At 42.4% G+C, this 20,876-nt stretch overlaps 1 protein-coding gene across 8 annotated transcripts in view; it reads left to right on the top strand.

The window, feature by feature from the left end:
- SH3PXD2A (SH3 and PX domains 2A) overlaps nucleotides 1–20,876 on the top strand; it is a 241,172-nt gene that overhangs the window by 72,249 nt on the left and 148,047 nt on the right. Inside the window, exon 1 of one of the 8 annotated variants that reach the window (XM_028730372.2) lies at nucleotides 2,732–2,839. The exons of the other annotated variants lie outside the window; for them this stretch is intronic. Coding sequence (XP_028586205.2) covers nucleotides 2,824–2,839 — 16 coding nt within the window. The 5' untranslated portion in view covers nucleotides 2,732–2,823. Of the gene's footprint in view, nucleotides 1–2,731; nucleotides 2,840–20,876 lie in introns of those variants that run through there. 8 annotated transcript variants of the gene reach the window in all.

The raw sequence follows: 20,876 nt of genomic DNA, 5'->3' as shown, positions 1-20,876 counted from the left end.
TATACACATCACTTCCACTGTAAAAGGTTGGTCTGGTTTTCCTTAGACTAATAATAATAATGAATGTAATTACAACAACAGCAACAATGACAATAGTATCAGGACTTGGCCTTAGTATGTGCTTGAAAACAAAAGAAAATACTTCCTCCTAGACACTCCTGCCAGTTCACCTTTTCCTATCCACCAAAGCACATGCTTAAAACCAAAATGGGTGTGTTAAAATGTGCAAACAAAAATGTTTAATCTTAGCCTCCAAATGTTTTACTTAGCGGAGGCTGCTCCATCCTCAGCCTGCCCTTGGCTAGCCTGCCCCTCTCCTAGCCCTCACCTGCCTACCTTTCTACTGACAGGCCCAGTCTGTCCTCTTCCTCCTCCTTAGGCTTAGTGTTGTCCTTCTGAAACTTGGCAGGGAGGAGAATGGGGACAAAACAAGAATTCACTGCCTTTGCCTCTCATTGGCTTTGGCTCCACTTACTGTTGAGGCTTGAGGTTTCCCTCTGATGATTCACAGAGTGGTTTAATGATCAATCTCTCCTCCCAGGGTACTCTGGAAATTGTAGTTCTGTGGGAGGAATAGGGGATCTCTGAACAATTCTTGGCGAGGGCCAGTGCAACAAGTTCTGGCAGCACAGCAGAACTTCTCATTTTCTCCTACCTCCACACACTTCTGTGTGCCCCCCCCCAAAGGCTCTGGAGGAGCTCTGAAACAGCAGAAAGGATATTGTTCCATTTGACAAGCTGAAATGCTTGTGCGGTCAGAACAATTGTCACAGTGTGATGTTGGATCCCATCCAATGATGAAGGTGCCCCAGCACACATACTTTGGGAACAACTGCTTTAAAGAGAGGCAAAAAATTCAACACGTTGAATTATTAGTGGTAGTTAACACATGGAAAGTGTGTGAGAGTAGGTTGGCCACAGAAAAGCTCATCATTGAGCCTTCCTGTGTTTGGTCATAAGACAAGAAGCTCACTCCCTGCTTCAGTTCCCAGTCTAAAAGAGGAGGGTGCTAAGGAACTGTCTCAGAAGACTTGAACCTATGTGGACCTATGTGAACACACAGCCACGACAACTGAAATGGCTGGAGTTAGGTATGCCTAGCACTGCATGGGATTGGGCTGATGATGAGTTAAGAATCATAATGTGCTTTGGATGCTGAAAGCACTGCTGAAATTAATAATGGAAACAATAATACGCTATGCCTAAAGGTAGACAGCCAGTCTCATAAAGAATAGCCAGCCATTCCCAAAACAATTATAAACTGGTTAGTCAACATGAGTTGCCTTTAAAACAGAAGAATGCTGAGTCATGATAGATCACACCACACAATTATTCATGCAGTTGCTGCTTACGGTTGAAGTGAAATGCTAGGTATCGTTTATGTAAATATGCTAGAGCCACAGGCAAAAAGCTGGCTGTGGATTTAGAATAAATATGTGAAGCTTAGTCCCACCTTCTGCCTCTGCATAGCACTCTTCCACCAATAGTACACAACTCCTCTAGTTTCTCAGCAATGCGTAAACTGTTTTCACAGCTTTCCCACCTCCCCTCTCCCTGATTTCTTAACTAGAAATTCCCCCAGTTGTCCTGAAGCATCCAATTCTTTGTATCCCAAAGGCCCTATGCATGGGCATTGCTAGGAGTTATGTTAGGAGGAGGGCTTTATGTTGAAGGGGGCAGAATCTCAGTTAAGTATTTTTATTGATTTACTTGATGGGGAGACAGCAGCCCCCCTGCCCCCCTTGGCTATGCCCATGGCTCCATGGAAGATTTTACCTTTCCCCAAAGGGCAAAGCTGCCCATAAGCTTCCATCACAACAGCTGCATTGAATTTCAGCATTCAGTGGCTTACCATTCCATTTTATCTTCCCAAAGGCATGCAATGGGCAGTGAAGGATGATCTGTTAGGCCAAATGGGACATGACCTCACCATCCTCAATCTGCCTGCCATCTTACTTCCAACCAGTGCAGAGGGTGGCACTGCCTCTCAGCTTCCTCCGCCTTAGCCTCAGTGTTGCCCTTGAAGAATTCAGTAGGGAAGAGGATGGGAACAAAAGGTCTTCCTGCCTTCCACTCTATCAGTCCCAATGGATACCAGCCATCACCGGCTATGGGTTTCATGGCCAGTGGCAATCTAAACCATGTGCTCTGCACTACACCCATCTCAAACGTCAAATGTTGAAAAATATTCATGGGGGGGGGGAGTAGAGCTTTGGTTGACATCTTTTAAAGAGAAAAGAAAAGTCCAGCTTAAGCTGTGTGATGTCACTGTGAGATGGATGAGAATGTAGAGAGGACTAGGGTATATGGAAGGAGTTTTTCATGAACGGCAGCTCCAAAGAGATTTCTCTAATGGGCAATGAAAGTGCAGAGAGAGTAACAGTGAAGGAAATGAGAGTAACAAGGTAGAATTGTGTTAGAGAAATGAAGGAGTGGTTTGTGACTGATACAGGTTGAATTAGTTTCTCTGCCTTGCATTCTAGCTTTCTTCTTACCTTCCCATTTTCCTGGTTCTGGTATGTGGATGAATAGTAATCTTGGAAGCTCCCCATTCCCATGGAAACGAGGAAACACCTCTGTTCCCTCCCCTCACAAAATAATCCCCCCCCTGTGTGTTTGCCTTAGCTTTTGTCTAGGGCTCCACCCAGATTCTTCCATCTGGTGAGAGCAATAGGCGGGGAATGTTTAGTGACGCTGGGAACTGCCTTCTTTTCAGCAAGTTTGTAATAGCCTGAATCAGCACTATGTGCATTTCCCCCTAAGTTGTGCCTGGGCTTTGCTTCCATTTGCGTCTCCCTCGTGAGAAAAACAGACCTCCTGCCAATGAATTGCATCTCAGGTGGATATATATCATATATTTATTTATTTATTTGTTTATTTAAAGCAAGAGGGGTGGGGAGAGCTGTTCAGGTGAATAATGTGGGCTGGTCTGCAGCTACGTAACCGGCTCAGGGACCAAACAGACAAACACAGCTTTATCTTTTTCATATAGCTGAATTGAAGAGTTATTAGAGTTATTATCTAGAATTGAGACCTTGCTCTCTCAGTGTGCTGAAGTACTGAAGTGTGGTGATTTGAGGTTTGTGTGCTTGTGCATTCAGTGTGTGCTTAAGCTGCAGAGATAGAAGTGGGGAGAAAATCTGTTGCTGTGTGTTTTGAGGAACTCAACATACAAATCATCCTTTTTCCACTCCCTTGTCCGTACCTTAAAGAGGCAAAATGCCCAGTTGCGAGGAGTCATAACTGCCAAAATCTGCAAAGAACCCTGATTTGGCTTCTGATAGGAAGCTTTCCAAAGTTCCTAAAATGGACTGGTTTTCAGGTTAACATATCAGATATCTAACATGATTTCTGTATTACCATGGGCAATGGAAAGAGTTTCACAGCACAAAACTCCTGCTCTACTTCTAAAAGAGTGTTCTCATAAATCCCTTTACATTCAGTGGGGCTTGCTCCCAGATAAGTGAGTATATTACTGCAGCTGAAAATAGTTCAGTGTGCACTTTTTAGGTTTTCCGTTTTCACTTCCCAGCACCTGGCTTGGAGGCTGGAGCCAGAGTAGAAATGCAGCAAAGAAGGGCTGGAGACTAATGAACTCAAAAGTTAACCCAGCAAACGATTCAGAGGAGGCTGAGAGGCTTGTATAATCACCGCCGCCTCCTGCTCTATCTGGTTCACTGCTGGTCATTGCTTCCATCTGGATCTACCGTATTTTTCTGTCTATAAGACGACCCCATGTATAAGACTATTTTTGGGGACTCAGTTTTAAGAAAATGGGGGGTGACATATCCGTGTATAAGACACCCCCTAATTTTTGATGTTATTTTAAAGGAAAAAACCTAGTCTTATACACAGAAAAATACGGTACTTCCCGTTTTCAAGTAGACCACTGGCAAGAAAGCCACCTAGAGTCCAGATGAGTGGTGCCCTGGCCACTCTAGGCTTCCCACTAAGTCTACTGCCACCTTTGCTCCTGAGGGATGATGGTGGACAATTAGGGAACAAGCCAGGACTCAGGATGGGGTCCAAGGGAGAGAGGAATCAAAGCATCCTGAGTGTCTTGGTCCCCACCCTCAGACGAAAGACTCTAACTATTGGCTTGGGAAATCCTGAAAGTTTTATTACGTGATATTTGCATCAGCTCAGGATACAGGTTACAAAGCTTAACAGGCACCAGCAAATGCTAGAATTCATGGCTAGGCTTTAGCACAGATGTTGACCCAACACTTGACACTCCCCTCCTGCTCTACTTTTAAAGGAGTAGGGCAGAGCCCGTTACTTATGTGGTTCACACCCTAAGCTAGAAGACTGAACCTGCAGTCCAGTGCTACCCCTGCTGAAATGTTTTCATCTATGCAACTATTGGAGGTAGTGAAGCCCTGTTCTATTTTTTGGCATCTGCCAAACTCAGAGGGCAGTTCTATACATGCCTGCCCAAAAGTAAGTCCTACTGAGTTCATTGGGACTTTCCCCCAAATAAGACTATATAGGATTTTAGTATCATTTACTTATTGACAGAGAGTGTAGAAGAGAGAATTTTTCTGCTCTTGATACTAAATTTCACATAGTCTTGGATTCTGTTCTTGGAAGTACACTGTGCTGTCAGTAGCACAGCAATTATGCTTTTAAAAGAAAGAAAAATTATATACCAATTTAACTGAATGATGACATTCAGCTGCAGCACACTTCTTGTGTTTGCAATTGCTGATATTAATACTTGTTCCCACATATATTTTTTTAAATATAGAATTCTTCCCCCTGCCCCCAAAAAGAATTGTAACTTGAGCATAGTATGCTTAAATACATGGTATTCCATATATTCTTTGTGCAAAATGAGTATCATGTCCTAACTCTGTTATCAGGAGTTTGTTGAGATACCCATTGGTGCATTCTTTGAATCAAATATCTGAATATTGCAATCTTAGAAGATTCATGGTTTGTGTGCAGTGAGAAGTCAAGGCTGAAGATGTCAGAGCTGGGAAATGTTTTGTACGTGCAGCTTTCAAATGTTCCTCTTCAAAGAAATGTCCTCTCATTTAATTTTAGTTAAGAAGTGTTTGTTGTGAGATAAAGTAGCACTCTGTGCGATGTTAAGAGAGCTCTTGAGGAAAATGAAATATCTTGCCTTGTATACTGTAACAGTAATGGGATTCCCTGGCTGCTCTAAGCATGAAGGGAATGCCTAGTATTCTGATGGGGTGAGGTGGGTGTGAATGGCTATTCTTTAGTGTTCACAAAACGTCTGAATGCAAAACTAAGAGAATGGCTAGGTAGAACAGTTCTCTGCAAAAAGTATTTTTAGATCTTGGACCTTGTATGTTTCAAAGACCAAATTGTTGCTTGATGTGTCACATGACAAACTGATGGTTTGTATTGTCATGTGCAGCCTCCAGGCTACTTAAATGTGGAAGGAGATAGCTTTGGACCTTGTGGAACTGGAAGACATAAGCTGCTTGATTTGTTCTACCCTGGAGAGTGGAATAAGCAAGGGAAGCAATTTTGCTCCCCTTTTAAGAGTTAAGCCTCCCCAAGGTGTTAATATTGCAAAGATGTGCCCAAGGCAGCGAAACCTAATGGAGTGACTGGATGGACTTTCCCCAAGAACTATATTTAAACATAGATTAGCTGAAGTGTTTTGTTGTCTTCCAGAAGCATTATGTTTCTCTCAGCACTCTAATGAAACAGAAGGACTGTATGTCAGTTCACCAACAGCTAGCATTCCTGAAAACCTTTATAAATCTACTTATTATTTCCTTGGAGTTTGTTCCTTTTGGACTTATTTTTAGACTTGTCTTGCGTAGGACTGATTGCCACAGTGCCTTTCACGTCTTTCTCTCCAATCAAACATTGCAATAAAATGGATTGCAATGTGATTTCTTTTTAATTTCAATGCACTCTTGACAGTGGGCTACATGAAACAGATTTGCGAAATTTCATAACAGCAATTAAAATAATAGCAAAAATACCAATGGTGGGATTCAACATTGCACTAATATGATCATTCTGCCAGCACAAGCATTTCTGCTTGCCAACCTTCCCCAGAACAAATGGGCAGGATTTGGGGTTGGGGGGGGGAGAAAGCCCCCTTGTGCTAGAGGGACTTGTTGTGCTAGCTCCCAATAGTGCAGTGATTTAGTTGATCAATCCAAACCCAAGTTCCATTGTGACAAGTCTGGAAGAGGGGGATCTCTGGCTGAACTGGCTGAAATCTCCCATCCTTGCTCATTATGCTTGCAGAAGTCCCCCATGATGAATTCCGCTGGCTTCCTAGTTTGGATTGCTGCGTAACTGAAGAAACAGAAGCGTATTTCCCACTACACATAACATGCCGGAAGGTCATCTATACACTAAAAATAATTGCACGACATTTCAGTAGGGAATGAAATGGGGAAAATTATCTTGGATTGGAAATAGGCAATTGGTCTAGAATGGGACACATTTTATTTGGAATAATTCACACAGATTTCAGAGGTGAGTAGCTAAAAAATAATGCTGAAATAAGCTAGGATCTTTAATAGAGATTAGGTATTCTGATGATTTACTAATACTTCAGTTTATGAGAGATGAAGCAGGTTTTCTGATGGATTTCTGTGTGAAAGCTGTTTTTTAAAGAAAAAAATATGTTGACAAACTTAAATCATTGGTGGTTTGGCCCATAAAGCTGATAAGAGCCAATAAGCTTTCCCACCTCTGCCTTTGGCATACACATTAACTGTAGTTACAAGATTATATTCTTGAAAATGCAGCATGAATTGTAGAGGATCCTAATGTAGAGGTGCCCTTGTCCAGTGAATATGCCCTTCTGTTATAACTGCTATTTAAAAATAAGTCCAATCTAGGCCTGTAATCAAGACTGGGCTGTGCCTTTGCAAATTTGTAGGTGAATAGATGTGTATGTAAATGTTTTGCATTTTGTCTTTTCTGTCTGCTGCTTTCTACTCCAAAGTGCAGTCATTCAAATTTCAGTGTTTGGCTCTTTAATAACAATGAGGTCAGAGCTAAAATATAACCTCAGCCTCTTGCAATTGGCAACATAGCAAAGCAAGTAGTGAAACTTGAATTATATTTTACTTTGTGACTCCTCCCTTTTGCCAAGGATCAAAGGGCACATACCTTGTGCAGTTTCTTAAGAGTGTAAACCTTAAGAATGAGAAATAGTGTCTGCCCCAAGGTTGCCTAGTAAGTCTAATGGTTGAGACTGGTTTAATGGCATCTGGTGTAAGTACCTTTTTGAAGCTAAGCAAGTCTGAATCTGGCTAGTGCCTGGATGGGAGAGTGCTGGGGAACCCAGTGTATGCTGCCTAGAGTTGAATTATTGAGGAAGGGGTGGAAATATAATAATAACAACTTGAAAATGGTTCTTAAAGAGTTTCCCCAACTCTCTCATAGCCTAGTGCTGAGCAAAATGCATTTTTGCTGTCATATATATCCCAACTTCCTTTTGGAGGGGCGCGGGTGGCGCTGTGGGTTAAACCACAGAGCCTAGGACTTGCCAATCAGAAGGTTGGCGGTTCGAATCCCCGCGACGGGGTGAGCGCCTGTTGTTCGGTCCCAGCTCCTGCCAACCTAGCAGTTCGAAAGCACGTCAAAGTGCAAGTAGATAAATAGGTACCGCTCCGGCAGGAAGGTAAATGGCATTTCCATGCACTGCTCTGGTTTGCCAGAAGCGGCTTAGTCATGCTGTCCACATGACCCGGAAGCTGTACGCCGGCTCCCTCGGCCAATAAAGCGAGATGAGTGCCGCAACCCCAGAGTCGGTCACGAATGGACCTAATGGTCAGGGGTCCCTTTACCTTTTATATCCCAAACTTTAGTTTGCAATTCAAGTTAGACCTTTCTTTTTCCTGCCTCCCCAGTTCGGATATCGCTGAGCTACCATCCTTCCCCTATCCTAGAATGTGGGCTGTCCTGTTCACCCATTCAGGATCTCCTGGGATCTGTGTATAGTATATCACTGTCACTTCCATAGGCATGATCTCAATCAGCATTAATGCTGGTGCTGTTCTGTTCAGAGGTGGAGCCAGCAGGGTACTCACTGTGTGATGCTAAATTGTGTGATGAGCCATTTCATATTTTCACCCTTAATAACCTTCTAAGCCCTCCTCCCCTTGAAGAGGACAATAGGTGTGAGCACGAGAAAGGATGAATGCTCAGAGTGCAAGGCAGAACAAACTGGTGTTAAGCTGCCAACTATCAGGGGAACTCTTGCTTCCTGTCCAATTATCAAAACAGCTGATCTGTGACATTTTAAGAAAGGGAAAGAGGCAGGGCAGAGAAAAGGGGGAAAGGAAGGAAAGCCCTGACTACATAAATATTTACTTTCCAACAGTGTCACCTCCTCCAGCTTTCCTGGGTTTTAACTCTAGAGCTGTCAGAGTTTGCTGGGAATAACCAGTCTCCAGTCTCCTCTGTGCTGTAAAAACAACTGAATCCTTCCCTGGTGTGGGGCCTCTGTTTAAAGAGAGAGAGAACTCTTACCTGCAATACCCCGTGTTAACCACTTGCTTTTTAAGTTTGGGAAGTGTTCTTAAAAATTGATAATACTTCTACACAGTCTGGGGATATAGACTCTCTTGATAACTAGTGTGATACATGGGATAGGTTTATCTGCACAGGACCCCAATTAATGACCGTGATCACACATACAGTAGATCACACAGCCTTAAGTGAGTCACATAGCTTGAGCCGATGTGTGTTTACTCTCAAGCACAACCCACTCCCAAGTCTAGTGTGTGTAAGGTAGCAGCTTACAGTGCTGAGTGCAGCTTTCTGGGTTGTTGGGATGAAAAATGGCACCACCGTGAAACGTTTTGTACCCTAAGTGGTGGAGATTAGAGATTATTTATAGTTCTGCTATCTTTGGTGAGAGAAGGACATGTTCGTTAGCCTCAGGTTGGGAAACATAGGATACGACAATATTCCTCCCTTTAGTGCCTCTGACTCTTTTGTGGCTGCCAGAAGATCTAGCCAATAGATTTATCAAAAATACATTGTGGTGATCACAAAAATGGGTGATAAGAGCAGGATGGCCACGGTGGTTGAACTGAACTGGAAGCCCTTATTTAACCTCATTTGCATGTTTTATGATACTGAGATTTGCATAACATCAAGAAGAGGCAGAGTTTTTTTGGAATTGCTGAAATGCTTCTAGCCCCAGCCCCGACATTGCCATGCCTCATTGGATCCACTCCAAACTTCTCTGTGGAGAGATGAAGATCTGATCATGGGCACCCATGCACATAGCAGTCACACAGTGCAGGTGCTTAAGAATCTTAATCATATATGCGTGGAGCATCCATGCACCTACAGTTATATACACATATGGATCTCTCTTTAGATTTTTGGCTCCCTGTGGGGACAGGGGTTATTGGAGTTCAACAACATCCGGTGTGGAACTAGTGGGCACAGTCCTGCTCCCTGGAGAAGAGGAGGTTAAGGGGTGATATGATAGCCATGTTCAAATATATAAAAGGATGTCATATAGAGGAGGGAGAAAGGTTGTTTTCTGCTGCTCCAGAGAAGCGGACACGGAGCAATGAATCCAAACTACAAGAAAGAAGATTCGACCTAAACATTAGGAAGAACTTCCTGACAGTAAGAGCTGTTCGACAGTGGAATTTGCTGCCAAGGAGTCTCCTTCTTTGGAGGTCTTTAAGCAGAGGCTTGACAACCATATGTCAGGAGTGCTCTGATGGTGTTTCCTGCTTGGCAGGGGGTTGGACTCGATGGCCCTTGTGGTTTATTCCAACTCTATGATTCTATGATTCCCTCTTACATGTTTGCTGTACATATGTCATTTTGGAAATGGGGCTCTAGCCATGTAACATTGATTATGGGTGGTTGCCTAGCTGTGTGCTTGTTGAACTTCACATACAAGTTACAGAATTTATTCATCTGAAGTGAATCACAGTTTGACCTGATCAGTGTTCATTTAAAATCACCAAGCTACACCTCTTTCCATATCCATGCATCCTGGTTCATCTGAATGCATTACTTTCCCAGTAGGGATACAGGTGCTGGAAATGAGCCTGCATTTCTGGTGGCAGGGTAGCCCAGCCTCCTGTTTCTGCTACTCAGTAGTGATGCCAAGAGCCTGGGTTTTCTCTCTGACACTCCAGAGGGAAGCTCTCTAGCCTTTCTTCTGGGCTCCTCCCTTGAAAGGTTTAAGGATGGATAAAAATGATACATGTTGTTTGCCCTCATCAGCCCAAAGAACTGGCATAATGCAATGCAGATGGTTTGTAAATTTGGCAGTGCTCATTACAAAGTTGAGAGCAGGCTTTGGTAATTTAGGTTAGTCCTGCAATTTACTGTTTTGTACACACTCTTAAAACAGCATGTTCAAGACAATGTGTGTGTCAACATCTGGGTAGACCATATTCTTTCATATCCTCTTTTATAAACAGTAGCAATGATGCCTAAATACAGGGCTTGTACAAACATGCATAAACCAAGAAAATTTATCATCATCTTTGGAAGAAGCTGGGAGGAGGGAAGAAGCACACATCTGGTGACTTGGACAAAAAAAATTGCTGAGCTTAGAGAACCTGTAAGACTGCAGTTCTATAACACTTACCTTACCCAGGAGCAGAAAAGCATAGGACTGCTCTGCCAGTCAGCCTAGTTTTGCCTTGCATCTAAAATAACTAAAAGTTGGGGGGGAGTTAGGAAACACTTGTAACACCAGGTGTTGAATGTTTTGGGGTGCTGCTGCCATTTTGTCTCAACATTCGGTAAAGTGGTTTTCTAAGTTGGTTTTTTTATTCTCTGTCTGCCGGACATTGCATTGTGTAGGCTAACTTAAAACCTTAGGCTGTTGTTACATAAGTCATGTGTTAGGTCCAAAATGATTCAGACAGTGGTATTATATAGTATTCTGGGACACTTCAGGAATACAGAACCAGGTAAAGAACTACACCAAATTTTCATTCTTTGTTGAAACAAGAGGTGCTTGATTTTCCTAGAATTTGTGCATACCTGGGACATATCTGACAGTCACGTTAAAAGTCATTTGCTCATCATCACAAATGTTGTTTTTGAGGCAAGTCCTGATTAGAATGCTTTAGAGATTTGTTTGTTTGTTTAAAAAATAAGTGATTGATGCTTCTTAGTGCCAAGAAATAAAATATTGGCTTACAAACAAACCCCTGTTAACAGAAATTTAGTTATGCATGTTTTGCATTAAGTACCACATGGTGATTTTTGTTTTGGGCTTGGGTAACATGAAACCTTAGTCAGAGATTGCCATAGAAATGTGGAGCTTTGACATCAGTGTAACTTTGCTTCTGTTTTCTGGGCCTTCATAAAACACCACTTCATGGGAATTTCAGACTTTGTTGCTATGTAGATGGCAACCATGAATTTGCCTCAACTCCTGATAATTTGAAACAGTGTTGGGCTTAATTACTTCTTCTGTTTCTGGTTCTACCTCTTCTGCTTTATTATTAGATGTCTAAAATGCCATTCAGATAACAGGAGAAGAAATCTTACATGCTATTCCTGGAGTTACTGGAATGCTACAGACAAATACTTACTGAGACACTAAGCTATTCCATGGAAGCTGAGGAGATGCTTTTGCTTTATGCGGTGAAATGAAGGCTGCGTTTGATAAATTGGACCCTAGTCCACAAATGTTTATGCCGTAATGCATGTGTTAGCCTTTAAGCTGCCGTAAGACAATTTGTTTTTGACAGAAATGGTTGCCTTTCCTTGGCATATGAAGAGATGTGGTGGGAGGGAGGTTCAGGGGTGTACTGCAACTGATCATCCCATTTTTGGCCATTGCAGCTATTAATCTCTGACAGTTGCCCCAAGTTTCACATGTGCTGGTGGCCACACCAGTAATGAGAAGCAATACAGTCCAGCTAAGGAGAGGGAAAGGGAAATACATTGCCACTGTATGCAGTGAGGACGAGGAGGGGCTCAAATGAATGAGCCTCCCAGAAGCTTGATTTACATGTAGTGGAAAACAATGGCTTTCTTTTACAAGAATGAGCCACACCAAGCCTGAGGCTCATGTACGGCCTTCTTTTTTTGCATTATTTTATTTGCATTGCTTTATTTGGAAGGTCTGTAGCTCAGAGGTGGAACATCTGCTTTCCTTGCAGAAGATCCCAGGTTCTGTCCCCAACACATCCAGGTAGAGAGAGACCCTATATGAAATCATGGAGAGCTGTAGCCACCCAACACTGAGCTAGATGGTCTAATGGCCTGATTCAGTAAACAGCAACTTCTTTTGTTTCTATATTATGCTACGGTTCCTCATGACATCCAAATTCAGGGAACTGTGGTTTTTTTTAATCCTATGGCCCTCCAGATGTTGCTGGACTACAAGTCGCATCCTCTTGACCATTGATCATTCTGGCGGGGGCTCATGGGAATTGTTTAATCAGGAGATCAAACCAAGATTGAACTATGATTTCAAATCTTGCTTTCAATAAGCATAGTTTAAAACAAATTTTCCAAGTCTGGGCATCATAGAGAACTGCTGTTAGTTTATCTGGAAATGCAAGTTTTTATCTCCTAATTACAGGCGTGAAAGTGAAGGAGAAAGTGGTGTGTGTGCAAGCCTAAGATTCACCACAGCTTATTCTTGCATCTGGAAACCATGTTTTTAACTAAGCTAGAGACTTAGAAATGCTCTGGCCATTGCTATTCTCCATGAATTTTAATCTTTTAAAAGTGAATCTATACCAGTGACCCATTACAACATCATATGACATTGAATTCCATAGGCCAGTTATTATATATTACTTGGTATGCAGTTCAACCCTATCCATATTTATCCAGAAGAACTGCTGAGTTCAATGTGGCTTACTTCAAATTAAGACTGCATAGAACTGCAGGCATAATGCGACTTTTTGGCAGTGGCTTTCTTTGGATAACCGACCTGAGTTTTGGCATCATGAAATAGAATGTTTTGTTTCTTTCCGCTATTCACGACTCTATAAACCTTCATCCTCCTTGGTCATCATTCCACAAATAAAAGGTTCCCTAGCCACATAAGCTTTTCTTCACAAGAACAATGATCCATCTTCCTGATCTTTTTAGCCACTATTTTATGTACTGTCAGCTCTAACAAGATTTTAAATTTTAAAGATTTAAGGATTACAATCTTGTGGAGCAGGTATAATTTACACTACCATAAATCCATCAAGGGCACTTCATTCCCTGGACAGTTGTAGCAGTTCATTTCCTGGAGAGTTGCTGTAGTGTTGGAAAGCAAGATTTAGCTGTAAATTAATGGGTGCTGTCAGGGGTTCAGGAGCAGAGGGACAGGAAAGGGAGGAATTAGAGACCGAGGGAGAGGAATCCGAGGGAGAGGTCAGCGATGATAGCCATCCGAGGTCTCTAAGTCTCTCCAGCGAATCAGAGGATTCACAGAAAGGGGCTCCCGTGGTCAGAGCTAGGGGGTTGCCAGAGGGAACACCCCAGGAAGGAGGGGCCAGAGGGGACTCAGAGAGCAGCAGCTGGAAATCGGGACCAGCTTCCCCACCGGAGAGCAGTAAGGGGGAGGAGTCCCAAACATCGGCAGCAGGCAGCTTTCCGTCAGCGGAAGGACATGAGTCAGGGTTAGCCACGCCTGCATCAGAGAGCGAGGAAACGGTCAAAAGGAAGGTCAGGGGCAGCGCGCGCGCGCCAAGTTCAAATGTACAAGAGGGTGGCGCAATGAGCAGCCCGGAGAGGGAGCCGGGTCCCAAAGCCCGCCGAAGAGAGGGGGAGGAGTCCGAAGGGTCCGCTTCCGAGGCGTCCAGGAAGGAAGGCACCCAGGGGGGTAGTAGGACCCAGAGGCGGAAGGAGAAACGTAGAAGGTGGAGTAAGGCTAGAGTCTTAAACTGGTGTACAGGGGGCGGAGACTCAGACGAGGCTTCGCTGGTCTAGGGTCTAGACGTAGAGACGCACGCTAGGGTTTGAAAATGGGAACTAAACTTCAATAAAGACTTTGTACAGTTCTGCTGGCTAGCGTTGGTCTTCTGTGAGCTGGGACCTGGAGGCAGTCTCTGACAGGTGCTCTTAGCAAATACTGTATCTGCATTTTAGATCGAAACACTGTGGTACATGTGCACGTAGAAAACTCACGACTGCAGTAATGGCCACAGCTCCCTTGCCATGTGAACTGGAAACACAGAAATGTTGGGGGGTCTGGTTCCCTTTCAACCCCTCCCCATTTTATGGATCTTTCAAGGAAAATAAGTTGTGGTTATTAGAAATAATACTTAAAATGTATGTATGTGTGCTTGCCTCTCGTTAAATAATTGAGAGAGTTTGATGCTTTTAAATGCAGAAGTGTAAATCCTTTGTCTGTTTATAGAAGAACTGCCTGTCCTTTATAGTAAATGACTGTTGTTGCCCAATTTTATAAGCTTATGACGTATTTAATGTTTCTACATGTTCATGGATGCCCTTGTGGGAATCTTTTCCTTATAATTTACTTCCAGGTCATTCAACTGACTCACGAATGAATCCCATAGTCATTCTAGTTATCTGAATAATTCTTGTCATATATGAGCTTTTAAAAATATCATTATTATTCATATTTTTCAGCCTGCAGCACCCTGCTGTGTATTTAAACTGACTGTTTCCCCAGCTCCACCTTAAGGTGGAAGAGGAATGAAGGTACAAAATGCAAAAAAGAAAAGAAAAAGAAAAAGAAAAACCCCCAAAACACCACCACCAGGTAGCAGCTGTATACTTAGTTGCCTTCCTTACCCATGATCCTCCATGGAAGAGTAGCCCAAGTGCCAGTGTGGTACCCAGGCATAGAAATAGCAACTTATAGAGTAATGGGGTTGGAAGGATTCTCAAAGATCATCTAGTCCAATCCCTTACCAATGGAGGAAACACACTATTACATTTCCCCATACTTTTCCATTCAGTCTTTGCATCTTAAAAAAGAAACTCTATTTATTTCGAGCATTTATAACCCAGTTTTCAACCAAAAAGACACTCATTCCGCAGGCTTACAATGTAAAAAGAAAAAGAAAAAATGACACCGAAAGGAAAAGGGATGGGTAGGGAAGAAGAAAAAAGTAAACACAATAGACAGTTCTTAAATAGAAGATCTGATGATGGCCAGCTGGCATAGAAATAGGTCAGGGGAAGGAGGCACCTGAGCTGGTTCTTTGGCAAAGCTGATGAAATGAGCCCTGCTTCCCAGCTCTCCCACTGAGGTAGCCTGATAGAATGGCTGCTGCCAGTTGAGGGAGAGGAGGCCTGATGGAACTGGTCATTTAGATCACATGCACACATAGGCTTTTGTTTATTTAGGTCATGGACATGAATTTTCTTTTAACTTTCTATGCTCTGTTTTGATAAATGACATTTTTGAGCATGAGGCACTGTGCATGAGACCGTGCCAGCGATAGAACTCTTCAAAAGTAACACATAACAGTGGTAACAGCTGTAGTTCTTGCTCGGCATGCCAAAGGTCCTGGGTCCATTCCTTGCCATTGCCAGGAGACTGGGGCTAGGCAAGGCCGAACATCAGGAGAGTCCTTGCCAGTCAGTGCTGACCCAATTTTGCCAAATGAGCCAGTGCTCTGACTTGGTATAATGCAGTTTTCTGTGTTGCTAAGATCTATGTTGACAGTGAGGCAACCCTGAGAAAGGGGTGACTGTATGGCAACCAAAAGACTTTCACGACTCTAATTCTAATCACATTTACTACTAAGTAAGTCCCATTTCATTTAACAAGTAAGAAGTAAATATGCTTAGGCTTGTGCTGCACGAAGCTTAGCATTAGAAATAGCTTTACTCCGGTTTCCAGCGGGCTCCCTTGTCACCATTCCCAGAAACATAAACATCCTTCTTTCCATGTCCGTATAAAATCACTACGATGAGGGGAAGGGGATCAGGGCTGGGTTGGGGAAATGAACACAAATCCAGCCAGTGAATGACTCCAGAGTTCAGGAGGGCCTAGAACTGTGCCCAGCCCTGGGACCTTTATGCAGGTTGTTTGGTGGAGTTCTTTTCCACACAGACACACTGCCAAACTGACAGGGTGGCCATCAGTAAGCCCTTTGTGCCTGCAAAAGATCCCAGACGAGTCGACTCCAGTAATACACTGATTCTTGTTAAGATACCTGGCCGAAGAAGCAATTCCGAACGACTCCCATTCTGTGAGACGTTCCAGGGACAACATCAGCTTTGTAAGCAAAAGGAGGGGTGGGATTCAGACCCCCTGGCTTGTCTGCATCAGGGAGTTTTAGTGACACGGACACAGCTGCAAAAGGAGTACTCAAAACATGCCTTATGTGCAAAGGTCCATGAGGAGGTCCAGTTAAATATTTTAGGAGCAAAAAGTACCACAACTGTTATGAGCCACCCTAATGTTTGCTGCACATCAAGAGTCATAGAAAGGTTTTTAAAAGTGGTTTAGGAGTGCTATCCTCTATCTGCAAGCTGAAAACAAGGCTTTTAAAGTATTTTTTTAAAATAACTTCTGCATATTTTATATCTAAAAGTAATTTAACTCCTTCAGATTCAGGTAGGTAGCCTGACGCAGTCGAAATAATAAAAAAATTACTTAGCACCTTAGAGACCAACTATGTTTGTTCCAGGTATAAGCTTTCGTGTGCATGCACACTTCTTCAGATACACTGAAACAGAAGTCACCAGACCCTTAAATATAGTGGGAGGGTGGGGTGGGGTTTTTTACTACCCTTCTGAGAAAAACCCAGAACAAACTTAGTTGGTCTCTAAAGTGCTAGTGGACAATTTGTAATTTTTTGTTTTTGTTTATTTTAACTCCTCCAGTTTGCTTTGAAACCCTTGTATGAGGTTTTTAAAGTACTAGTTTTATAAAATATTTGTGCCTACCATCTGACTTATAGGGTACTTTTAAAGAACCATTTAGTATACCCATCCACACCCACAATGACATTCTTAAAAGTGTGAAGAGAAGAGTTTGAATATATATTTAAACTAAAGGACAACAGCTGTTTTGGCCCTGTGTGTGTGTGTGTGTGTAAGTAAGTAAGTAATAATGGCACTTCCATCTCCCTACAATTTTAAAGGCACTTGCAGCAGAAGTTCTAAATATTTCAGAGATACCAACAAAATTGTTGAAAAGACAGCCCCTCAACTTTGTAGGGGGAAAATGAGAATGTTTGTGTGTCTATTTTGGCTTCAGTGCTATGCAGTAAGAACAGAACTTTCTTCTGAGTAAACATTAATAGGATTATTCCACATGACTTGCAAAGTCCCTTTGCAACTGGCCACGAGGCTTTTCTCCAGTTGTCATAGGACTTGAGTGCATGATTCCCACAAAGTCAGGCTCAAAATGGACTAAGTATTGTTGCTGTGTCAGGTTTGACTGTCAACTGCTGTTCGGTATTTAGTCTGCACCGCTATTCTCAGACATGCTACTTAGCGGCCATACGTTGCTTCTATTTATATGATTTTGGAATTCAGTATATCCCAACCTAACTTTTTCATGGTGATCACTATACTGTTCCGCCCCACCCCCTTTTTGTTATTGCCATTTTTCTCCCAGTGAGCCTGGGCAGGATGGAGAATGGGGCAGCTTCTTCGTTTTCATAAAGAGCCTCCTACAACTAGGCATCAGAAAGGGAGACACACCAAGCATTCAAAGGCTGATTCCAGATGACAGCTATGCCAATCCCTGTTCTGATAGCTGCTGTTCCAAATGCTGTCAGGTTGGGGCTCCCCGTAACCATATGCAAAACAACTTCAAACTCTTGTGATAACTGATACCCCTTCAAAGAAGCAGTCTCTGTTTTGCTTTTGGGTTTCCGACTACTATTGCTGGAGAAGCCAAGACTTGGAAGCACTCAACAGACAGCTCTTGTGCTTGTTGCATGAGGGTGGCCAGTTATGCATTACCAAAAAAAAGAGGTGCAAAAAGTTTGCATGGGTTCAATTATATGTATGGATGCCGACTTAGAAATAATTACTGTATTTTTGAAATGCAGAAATGCATTGCCTTCCAGTTGGTTTTAGCCCACAATGGGTTTCTCATGATTGTGAATGCAGAATTATAGACACCAGAAGAAGCCAGGCTGAATATAATTTGTGTACATGACCATCTTTATGAGATTATTTAAAGTAAGTTTTAAAAACATAAAATAGTACACTAAATGTGAAAACGTTTGTGGATGAAAAACCCACCTAAATATGTGGGAAGGGACATTGGGGGGACAGATTGCTTACTGTTAGACAAGCTGTATGGTGGCAGTCTTTGTTCTCCCCCACTCAATTTACAAAATCTAACTGCAGCATATATATTTTGCTGTACAGTACACCTGGACGCAATGATAAGCCATCACTTAGTGTAGTTTCCAAGAGCATTTCAAGCTCCACAGTTTCAAAGCTGCAGGGCTGCCAAATTGGAACTTGGCTTTGTAATTTAAGTAACACATTTATAAATAAAAGCACTCTTGTCTAATAATAAGTACAGGCAACTCTCAACTTACGCAGGAGTTACGTTCTAGGGATAGTGCATAAAGCCAATATCACATAAAGTTAAAACACATTGGGTTCCATGGCAGGAGGTATTGCCATAGTCTTTTTTCTTCTGGACTTCCACCCCCTTAATTTTTTTAATTTTTTTTTTTTGGGCCAAGCATGTAAACCTGAATGTGCGTAAATTAAATCTGTATATGTTGAGAGTTTCCTGTACCTCAAAAGTGCTGCAATATTGTCTGTATGACTATTAAAATCAGATGTTGTTAAAGTATTTCCCAGTGTCTGATTTTACCAGACTTTACCCCAGACAGTTCTTCTAATAGAGGACTCATTGGTGTAAAGCAGGATACAAATGTCCCTATGAGCTTATGCAGGTTTGAAAGTAAGTCCCATCCAGTTAAATGGGACTTACTCCCAACTGCACATATATGATTTCTGCCAAATGTTTTAAAGAAAGAAAATAGATGGAGGATAGGATTTCAACTGGGTTACGTCTACACTTAGGATTCCAGTGAAGGATTCAAGATAAATACCATGTCTTATTTGCCATGCTAGTTCCAAATAAAGCCATGAGGGGATTTTCTTCAAAATGGACAGGATGCGATTGATATCCCTAGTGGAAAATTGTTCAAGACACATGTACTCATAAATTATGGAATAAGAGATCCTGTTACCAGCCCATCTGTGTCTCCTAAAATAGCAATAAGAAGATAATTGTATTAACAGCCTTTCTTGGTGTATTTTGTGCTGTATTATTGACAGAGGCTATAAGCTGATTTTGTTCCAATTAAGAAGTGCAACATACGCCTTTTGGTGATTTTTTCCTGTGACATTTTTGGGTAGCAATCTCGTAAAATCAGAGGCTTTGTTTGAAATGAAAATGACAACATTGTTTCATAGTATAGCCATTTTCTTCAAAATAGTGTATCCTCTGTATTTTAAAGCATGCATATCCTTTAAAAAAACACCTGCCCATATCTATGGGAAACCATATATTATTTTTTCTCCCAACTATATGAAATAATTGCTCCTATGGACAGCCTATCTCTTCCTGTCTGCACCCTTCCTCTTCTGAATGGAAGAAACACCGGTGCAGACCTATCCGCATTGCTTGATGCTAAAATCTGAGCTGCTAGAACCTTAGACACACAGACTGATTTGTGCTGGACTTAAAGGGTAGTTTTATCTAAAAAGATTTGCACTGACTTTGAATGGAAGCCACTTGAAAATCCTGCCTCTAAATTCAAAAGGCAAGTGTGCCTTTATTTGTGGGTTTAAAATGCTTTCATACAGCACATCCGGTCCATACAGTCCACACACCCTTCAGATGTGGAAAGGTAGGAGAGTGCTCAGCTGAGCTCTCAGTGTGCTTTGTTCATAGGCCTGTGAGGAGGATGGCATCTATCCATCATCAGGATGGAAATGGAGACCTCAAGTCTACAAACCTGACCACCCTTTGAGGGTTATGTGAGGTTCTTGGTGTCAGGATTCTGTAAACGATGGCCAGCCTGCATAGCACAGCAGCACAAGGGAACAAAGGCAGGCAGTATTTGGGGAGTTGTTGCTTCTCTTTGGCTGTGCTTGGAAAGAAGGCCCAGCTTGTTTGGGCTAGTGTTTTTCTAGCAGCCTGTCCAGTGCGACTGCCTTATGCTCTGAAATTCAGATGCAATTATTCAAGATCCAAAAGGACATTTGTCAGTTCACAATCCTCCTTCTAAGTTTTACTAGTATTCATTTATATATAAAAAAGCTGTCATATATCCTGTACTTTCTTATATAGTGAAAAATTCTATAACTATGGAGAAAGCAGGAGGCAGATCCTGCTGTCATTTTTGCTTAGGACACTTTTCCTTTCAAGGGGGGAAGTAATTGGCTAGAACAACAATCCCTGAGTGAGCTTCTTAATGCTTTTGCTTTCATTGGGGGAAAGGCTGTTGAAATGTGACGGCTCTGTGTGGCCTGAATGGGTTCATTCTGACACAGGCACTTTGCTTAATAACAGCAGATTCTCTTATGTGAGCTGAAGTGTAGTTATTTTGCAGTTAAGCTTTCATTTTGATTTTTTCCTCTTTTGGAGGCTGAAGTAAGAATAGCCTGCATAGTAAACGGTTAACAGGTTTCAGAAGGTGATAAGCTGCCTTATTCCAAACCAGACCATTGTTCTACAGTGACTGGAAGCAGCTCTTGAGAGACTCCAACAGGGGTCCGACACAGCCTCGGTTGGAAATGCTGGCAACTGAACCTGGGACTTTTGGCATTCAAAGTATCCTTGGGCTCTATAGTGATGAATAATGCGGCAAGAAGTCCATGCTAGTTGTGTTTAGGAAGATGTTTTCTCAGGAAAGGATTAGGGTCCTCTGGAACCTTGATCTTCCAGTGGTTCTTCACCTCCCCAAGATTAGTTGCTATACTTAAAGGGCCTGTAAGCTATTTTGCAGTGTGGGAGAGGA

This window comes from Podarcis muralis, chromosome 6 (genome assembly GCF_964188315.1).
Source record: "Podarcis muralis chromosome 6, rPodMur119.hap1.1, whole genome shotgun sequence".
NCBI lineage: Eukaryota > Metazoa > Chordata > Lepidosauria > Squamata > Lacertidae > Podarcis > Podarcis muralis.
The sequence above is the reverse complement of the archived record's forward strand: the minus strand, read 5'-3'. Positions and strand labels throughout refer to the sequence as shown.